The 8,239-nt window shown below is 42.0% G+C and overlaps 1 protein-coding gene and 1 long non-coding RNA gene across 5 annotated transcripts in view; one reads left to right on the plus strand and one right to left on the minus strand.

The window, feature by feature from the left end:
* The window catches only part of ATXN3 (ataxin 3), a 44,093-nt gene extending 37,914 nt beyond the window's left edge, over positions 1 to 6,179 (plus strand). For all 3 annotated transcript variants that reach the window (XM_009212148.4, XM_031667895.1, XM_031667899.1), the window contains one exon: positions 5,364 to 6,179. In XM_009212148.4, coding sequence (XP_009210412.4) covers positions 5,364 to 5,458 — 95 coding nt within the window. In that variant the 3' untranslated portion in view covers positions 5,459 to 6,179. The remainder of the gene's footprint in view (positions 1 to 5,363) is intronic.
* LOC103886444 overlaps positions 1 to 7,391 on the minus strand; it is a 30,665-nt gene extending 23,274 nt beyond the window's left edge. The window contains exons 1-3 of one of the 2 annotated variants that reach the window (XR_004184805.1): positions 6,358 to 7,391; positions 5,302 to 5,420; positions 1,038 to 1,120 (exon numbers count right to left, since the gene is read on the minus strand). This is a non-coding gene — a long non-coding RNA (uncharacterized LOC103886444). The remainder of the gene's footprint in view (positions 1 to 1,037; positions 1,121 to 5,301; positions 5,421 to 6,357) is intronic. The other variant, XR_004184806.1, reaches the window with a different exon arrangement.
* Between the last annotated feature and the right edge of the window lie 848 nt (positions 7,392 to 8,239).

An 8,239-nucleotide genomic window follows, 5' to 3' on the forward strand; every position in this document is an offset into this window, starting at 1 on the left:
GTGAAGAGTTCAAGACCAGCCTGGCCAACATGGCAAAACCCCGTCTCTACTTCAGATACAAAAATTAGCCAGGCATGATGGCGGGCACCTGTAGTCCCAGCTCTTCAGGAGGCTGAGGCAGGAGAATCACATGAACCCGGGAGGCGGAGGTTGCAGTGAGCCAAGATCGTGCCACTATACTCCAGCCTGGGTGACAGAGCAAGACTGTCTCAAAAAAAAAGGGCTGGACACAGTGACTTACGCCTGTTATCCCGGCACTTTGGGAGGCCGAGGCTGGTGGATCACCTGAGGTCAGGAGTTCAAGACCAGCCTGGCCAACATGGTGAAACCCCATCTCTGCTAAAAATACAAAAATTTTCTGGGTATGATAGTGGGCACATGTAATCCCAGGAGGCTGAGGCAGGAGAATCACTTGAACCCAGGAGGCAGAGGTTGCAGTGAGCCAAGATCGTACCACTGCACTTCAGCCTGGGCGACAAGACCGAAACTCCATCTCAAAAAAAACAAAAAAAGATTATAGCATCTTTATTCATAATTGCCCAAAATTATAAACTGCCTAAATGTAGACCTTCATTTAGTTAACGAATACACAAACTGTGGTATATCCAAATAATTGAATAATAAAAGGGATGAACTGGTACTTTTTTCTATTCCTCCTCTTAAGTACAGCCAAAACACCTCAACATTTGTATAAAACATAAGCTGGGCCAGGCGCGGTGGCTCACACGTGTAATCCCAGCACTTTGGGAGGCTGAGGTGGGCAGATCACCTGAGGTCGGGAGTTCAAGACCAGCCTGACCAACGTGCAGAAACCCTGTCTCTACTAAAAATACAAAATTAGTTGGGCATGGTGGCGCATGCCTGTAATCCCAGCTACTTGGGAGGCTGAGGCAGGAGAATTGCTCGATCCCGGGAAGCAGAGGTCGCGCTGAGCTGAGATCGCACCATTGCACTCTAGCCTGGGCAACAAGAGCAAAACTGCGTCTCAAAAAGAAAAAAAAAACGAGCTGAATCTCAAAGGCAGAGAGAAGACAGACCTTGGAACCAGAGGAGCAGCGTGGTGGGGAGTGGCCTGGATTTTCTTTTTGCCTCATTTATCCTGGGCTTGGTGCTGGAGAAGCTGTGGGCTCAGACCAAGAGAAAACCCCATAAAAAGCCTGCTCTCTTTAGCCAAAAGAGGCAGCCTAGCAAGACAAAAACTTTTAGATAATAAGCACTTGACTACAGTCAAACACCACAGAATAAACTGGCCCCAAACCCTGTCAGCAAAGGCCGAGTGGAAGTCAAGATATGTACCCCAACCTGGAAGTCATAAGGTACACTTCTCCCCTTTCCCAGCCAACATGGTGTCAGAGAAGGCTGCCTGGGGAGCTGGGGTTTTCCTTCCCTCCAGGAGGTGATAACACTCCTTTCCCACGGTGTCAGTGGTCACAGGGAGCCTGAACATCCACCTAATAATACATAGGCATCTCTCTGGCTCCTATGGGGGTAATGTCAGAGAAGAGGCCTAGTAGAGAATCCAGACTGTTGCTGGCATCCAGCAGTAACAAGGACACCTCCACAATGTCCGTGGAGGCCACGTGGGGATCAGTAACAAGGCATTCCTCTCCCTCCCAGTCAGAGAGATGTCAGTGGAAGACTAGGGGACTAGAACTCCCGTGTGCATTCAGCAGTAATGCCCATGACCACCACTCCGTGTTATCACAGGCCTTGAAGAAGCCTGAACTTTCACTCCCCTCTGGTTGTAGTGAGGTGGCACTCCCTTTTTCCTGCTGCCAGTGCTGTGTCAGAGGAGGCTTGCCAAATTGGAAGATGTAAATAAGATTCACATTCTCATAACGTAATACCCCAAATTTTCAAGATTCAATTGAAAATCACCAAGCCGGGCACGGTGGCTCACACCTATAATCCCAGCACTTTGGGAGGCCGAGCTGGGCCGAACACTTAAGGTCAGGAGTTCAAGACCAGATTGGCCAACATGGTGAAACCCCATCTCTACTAAAAATACAAAAATTAGCCAGGCATGGTGGCGCATGCCTGTAATCTCAGCTACTGGGGAGGCGGAGGCAGGAGAATCACTGAAACCTGGGAGACAGAGGCTGCAGTGAGCCAAGATTGCGCCACTGCACTCCAGCCTGGGCAACAGAGCAAGACTCCATCTAAATTTATGTCATGGAGTCCCAGAAGGAGAGGAGAAAGAGGGTGGGGCTGAAAAAATATTGGAGGAAGAAGTCATGGCTGAAAAATTCCCAAATTTGGCAAAAGTCAGAAACCTATGGATTGAAAAAGCTGAATGAAGTTCAAATATGATAAACTCAAAGAAATTCACAGAGACATATCATAGTCAGATTTCTGAACACTGCAGACAAAAAATGAAGATCTTGAAATTAGCAAGAAACGACCTTACCTACAGCAATTTGAATGACAGCAGATTTCCCATCAGAGATCATAAAGGCCAGAAGGAAGGGATACATACAACAGTTTTTCTAGTGCTGAAAGAAAAAATCTCTAGGCTGGGCACGGTGGTTCACACCTGTAATCCCAGCACTTTTGGAGGCTGAAGTGAGAGGATCACCTGAAGTCAGGAGTTCGAGACCAGCCTGGCCAACATGGGGAAACCCTGTCTCTACTAAAAATACAAAATTTAGCTGGGTGTGGTGGCACACGCCTGTAATCCTAGCTACTTGGGAGGCCGAGGCAGGGGAATTGCTTGAACTTGGGAGGCGAAGGTTGCAGTGAGCCAAGGTTGGGCCACTGCACTCCAGCCTGGGCAGTTGAGTGAGACTCCATCTCAAAAAAAAAAAAAAAAAAAAAAAAAAAATTTAGCCGGGCTTGTTGGTGGGCACCTGTAGTCCCAGCTACTCAGGAGGCTGAGGCAAGAGAATTGCTTGAACTCGGGAAGTGGAGGTTGCAGAGAGCCAAGCTTGTGCCACTGTACTCCAGCCTGAGTGACAGAGCGAGACCTCGTCTAAAAAAACAAAAACAAGAAAACAACTCTAAACCCAGAGTTACACATCCAGAGAAATATCCTTCAGGAGTGAAGGGAAAATTAACAATTTTTCTTCAGCAGACCTACCCTAAAAGAATGGCTAAAGGAATTTCTCTAAACCGAAAAGAAATGATAAAAGAAGTAATTTTGGAACATCAGGAAGGAAGGAAGAACAATAAAAAGAGTAAAATATGGGTAAACACAATAGACTTTACCCTCCTTTTGAATTTTCTAAATTGATGGTTGAAGCAAGAATTATAGCACTGATTTGTTTTTCAGTATATATACTGGAAATATTTAAGGCAATTATGTTACAAATGAAGGAGGGTCAAAGTATATAAAGGGAGGTAACCTTTCTATATTTCTTTTGAATTGATGCAGGCACTTTGGAAAGTAATTTCACTATTTGTTTAAAAACGTAACATACCCTGACCATATGACATAGCATCTATACTCCTGGGCATTTGTCCCAGAAAAACAGAAATTTATTTATTTAATTTTTTAATTTTTTTTTCAGTATTACACTCCGTAAGTGCTGTAATTAGCACTTAAGAGAGGCCAAGGCAGGCAGATTGCTTGAGCCCAGGAGTTCAAGACCAGCCTGGGCAATGCTGCACAATCAAAAAAGAAAAACAGACATTTAGAAAACTATTTTAAATGTCTTTAATTGCTGAATGCCTCTTTGGCTAATATTTGTAAGATCCTTCTTCTTCTCCTTCTCCTCCTCCTCCTCCTCCTCCTCCTCCTCCTCCTCCTCCTCCTCCTCCTCCCTCCTCCCTCCCTCCTCCTCCCTCCCTCCTTCTTCTTCCTTCTTCTGGCAGAAGTTTCACTCTGTCACCCAGGCTGGAGTGCAGTGGCGTGATCTCGGCTCACTGCAACCTCTGCCTCCTGAGTTCAAGCGAATCTCCTGCCTCAGCCTCCCAAGTAGCTGGGACTACAGGCGTGTGCCACCATGACTGGCTAATTTTTTGTATTTTCAGTAGAGATGGGGTTTCACCATGTTGGTCAGGCTGGTCTCGAACTCCTGACCTCGTGATCCACCCGCCTCAGTTTCCCAAAGTCCTGGGATTACAGATGTGAGCCACTGCGCCCAGCCTGGAAGATCATTATTTAGACCTACAACTGATGCATTGTTCCACTGACACAATTGCCCAGGCTGGTCTTGAACTCCTGGGCTCAAGCAGTCTGCCTGCCTTGGCCTCCCTAAGTGCTAGTATTACAGGCTTGAGCCACTGTGCCCAGCCAAAAATAGAAATTTATATTCTCACAAAAACATGTACATGAATGTTTATAGCAGCGTTACTTGTAATAATCAAAAACTGGAAATGACCAAAATGTCCTACAGTGAAACAAACTGTAGTACATCCATAGCATGTAATACTCTACTGTCAGGATTAAAAAGAAACCAACTGTTGGCACAGGCAGCACCGTGGCTGGATCTCAGGGGCATTATGCTGAGTGCAAAAAAGCCTCAAAGGGTCTTATACTGTGTGATTCCATTTGTTTAACGTTCTAAAAATGACAGCTGTATAGAGATAGAGAACATATTAGTGGTTGCCGCTAGTTAGAGAAAGTGGGTGAAAGAGAGGTGGGTGTGAATATAAATCGATAGGAGGGAGATCTTTGTGGTATTATAACACTTCTATGTCTTGATTGTAGTGCTCATGGTTACATGAATACACATGTGTGATAAAATGCCCTGTAGAACTACATATAACATTGTGCCAATGTCACTATCTAGGTTTTAGTTTGATCTTTAGTTACATAAGATGTAACTGTTGGGTGAAATTGGGCAAAAGAATACCGGAAACCTCTCTGAAATATCTTTGCAACTTCCTTTGAATTGACAATTATTTCAAAATAGAAAGTTGGGTTTTTGTTGTGTATATCAACATGAGTATATCAACATGAATTGTTGATATACACAACATGAGTATATCAACATGAACTGCTGATATTGTTGATATACACAACAAATTGGTGATATACACAACAAATCCCAAATGCATTACACTAAGTGAAAGAAGCCATATTCAAAAGGCTACATATCTACTGATGCCTTTTATATGACATGCAGGAAAAGATGAAACTGTTGGACAGAGAATGTACTGTTGGCTAGCTGGGATTAGGAATTGGGGATTGACCACAAAGGGGCAGCATGAGGGAGTTTTCTGGGGCAATGGAATGGTTGTATATCTTGACAGTGTATTTGTCAAAATATATAGAACTATAAAAGTAAGTTTTGCTTTATATGCATTAAATCAAAAAAAGAAACTCGTGCTCAAATAGAAATACATTTTCTGAGAGCTTACCTTTTGATGACTTTGAGAATTTTCTGGAAATTTTAAAGAAATGTGGTTTTGTTTCCCAACAGGTGATGCTATGGGTGAAGAAGACATGCTTCAGGCAGCTGTGACCATGTCTTTAGAAACTGTCAGAAATGATTTGAAAACAGAAGGAAAAAAATAATACCTTTAAAAAATAATTGAGATATTCATACTTTCCAACATTATTCTGTGTGATTACAGCATAGGGTCCACTTTGGTAATGTGTCAAAGAGATGAGGAAATAAGACTTTTAGTGGTTTGCAAACAAAATGATGGGAAAGTGGAACAATGCGTCAGTTGTAGGACTAAAAAATGATCTCCCAAATATTAGCCAAAGAGGCATTCAGCAATTAAAGACATATAAAATAGTTTTCTAAATGTTTCTTTTTCTTTTTTGAGTGTGCAATATCTAACATGTCTAAAATTAGGGCATTTTTCTTGGATCTTTTTGCAGACCAGCTAATTAGCTCTTGCCTCAGGCTTTTTCCAGTTTTCTTTTTCTCTCTTGTAGATAATTTGGCTCACATCATCTAATAGTGACTTTCTTATTAACCAAATTAACCTTTCAGGAAAGTATCTCTAGTCTGTGTTGATAATAGTAATGGTTCTAGAAGGTTAAACAGTCCTCCCTTCAACTGTATACTGTGTGCTCCAGTGTTTTCTTGTGTCATTTTCTGATCACAACTTTTCCGTGACCTGGTTTTCATTATTTTCCCACAATTCTTTTGAAAGATGGTAATCTTTTCTGAGGTCTAGCATTTTAAGTCCTGTGATGGGATCATTATTTCATGACTGGTGCATTCCTAAACTCTGAAATCAGCCCTGCGCAAGTACTTGAGAATAAATGAGCGTTTTTTAAAATGTGTGAGCATGTGCTTTCCCAGATGCTTTATGAATATCTTTTCACTTACATCAAAACCTTACAGCTTTGTTGCAACCCCTTCTTCCTGCGCCTTATTTTTTCCTTCTCCAATTGAGAAAACTAGGAGAAGCATAGTATGCAGGCAAGTCTCCTTCTGTTAGAAGACTAAACATACGTACCCACCATGAATGTATAATACATGAAATTTGGCCTTCAATTTTAATAGCAGTTTTATTTTTTTCTCCTATGACTGGAGCTTTCTGTTCTCTTTACAGTTGAGTCATGGAATATAGGTGTCTACTTCACATCTTTTAGTAGGTATAGCTTGTCAAAGATGGTGATCTAGAACATGAAAATAATTAATGCAAATGTTTAAATTTATACTGTGATTTGGCACTTGCATCATCTTTAGATAGCTTAAGAACTGTAGAAGTCACAGTACTTAGTGGGTCTGTAAATAAGAAAGTCCATAGTTTTGATAAATATTCTCTTTAACTGAGATGTACAGAGAGTTTCTTGCTGGGTCAATAGGATAGCACCATTTTGGTGAAAACCGTGTCTCTCTGAATTTGATGTTTTAGTTTCTGTGTTCCCCATCCCTCATTCTCCAGCCCCTTTTGAAGCTCTTTTGAATGTTGAATTGTTCATAAGCTAAAATCCAAGAAATTTCAGCTGACAACTTAGAAAATTAAAGTATGGTATATTGCCCTACTGGTGTGTGGCTGCACACATTTCATCAGGGAAAGTTTTTTGATCTAGGATTTATTGCTAACTGAAAAGAGAAGAAAAAATATCTTTTATTTATGATTATGAAATAGCTTTTTCTTGGATATAACAGATTTTTTAAGTCATTATTTTGTGCCAAAGTTTTCTGAAGTTTCCCTTACACAAAAGGATAGTTTTATTTTAAAATCTAAAGTTTTCTTTTAATAATTAAAAATGTTTCAGAAGAATTATAAAACTTTAAAACTACAAGAGATGTTAGAGTTTAGTACTACTCCCTCAAGATTTAAAAAGCTAAATATTTTGACTGAACATTTATGTTAATTATTACAGGTGTGTTAGTCATATTTTCCATGGATATTTGTTCATTACCTTTTTCCATTGAAAAGTTACTTTAGGCCGGGCGCGGTGGCTCAAGCCTGTAATCCCAGCACTTTGGGAGGCCGAGACGGGCGGATCACGAGGTCAGGAGATCGAGACCATCCTGGCTAACACGGTGAAACCCCGTCTCTACTAAAAAAATACAAAAAAATAGCCGGGCGCGGTGGCAGGCGCCTGTAGTCCCAACTACTCGGGAGGCTGAGGCAGGAGAATGGCGTGAACCCGGGAGGCGGAGCTTGCAGTGAGCTGAGATCCGGCCACTGCACTCCAGCCTGGGCGGCAGAGCGAGACTCCGTCTCAAAAAAAAAAAAAAAAAAAAAAAAGAAACGTTAAACTTTTCATACACTTGAATTGATGAGCTACCTAATATAAAAATGAGAAAACCAATATGCATTTTAAAATTTTAATTTTAGCATTTATAAAGTTCATATATACCCTAGTTAAAGCACTTAAGAAAATACGGCATGTTTGACTTTTATTTGCTAGAGAGGTTTTTTTGGTTGTTTTTGTTTTTGCTTTTTTTGAGACAGAGTCTCGCTCTTTTGCCCAGGCTGGAGTGCAGTGGCGTGATCTCGGCTCATTACAACTTCTACCTCCTGGGTTCAAGCGATTCTTCTGCCCCAGCCTCCAGAGTAGCTGGGATTACAGGCGCCCACCACCATACCCAGCTGATTTTTGTATTTTTGGTAGAGACATGGTTTCATCATGTTTGGCCAGGCTGGTCTCGAACTCCGGACCTCAGGTGGTCTGCCTGCATTGGCCTCCCAAAATGTTGGGATTACAGGCATGAGCCACCGCGCCTGGCCAGCTGGAGAGTTTTTAAAGCAGAGGTGAGCACACACTGGATGCGTTTGAATGTGTTTGTGTAGTTTGTTGTGAAATTGTTACATTTAGCAGGCAGATCCAGAATCACTAGTGAACTGCCATCTTGGTGGGGTTGGCTTAAATGTAATTGAA

This window comes from Papio anubis, chromosome 7 (genome assembly GCF_008728515.1).
Source record: "Papio anubis isolate 15944 chromosome 7, Panubis1.0, whole genome shotgun sequence".
NCBI lineage: Eukaryota > Metazoa > Chordata > Mammalia > Primates > Cercopithecidae > Papio > Papio anubis.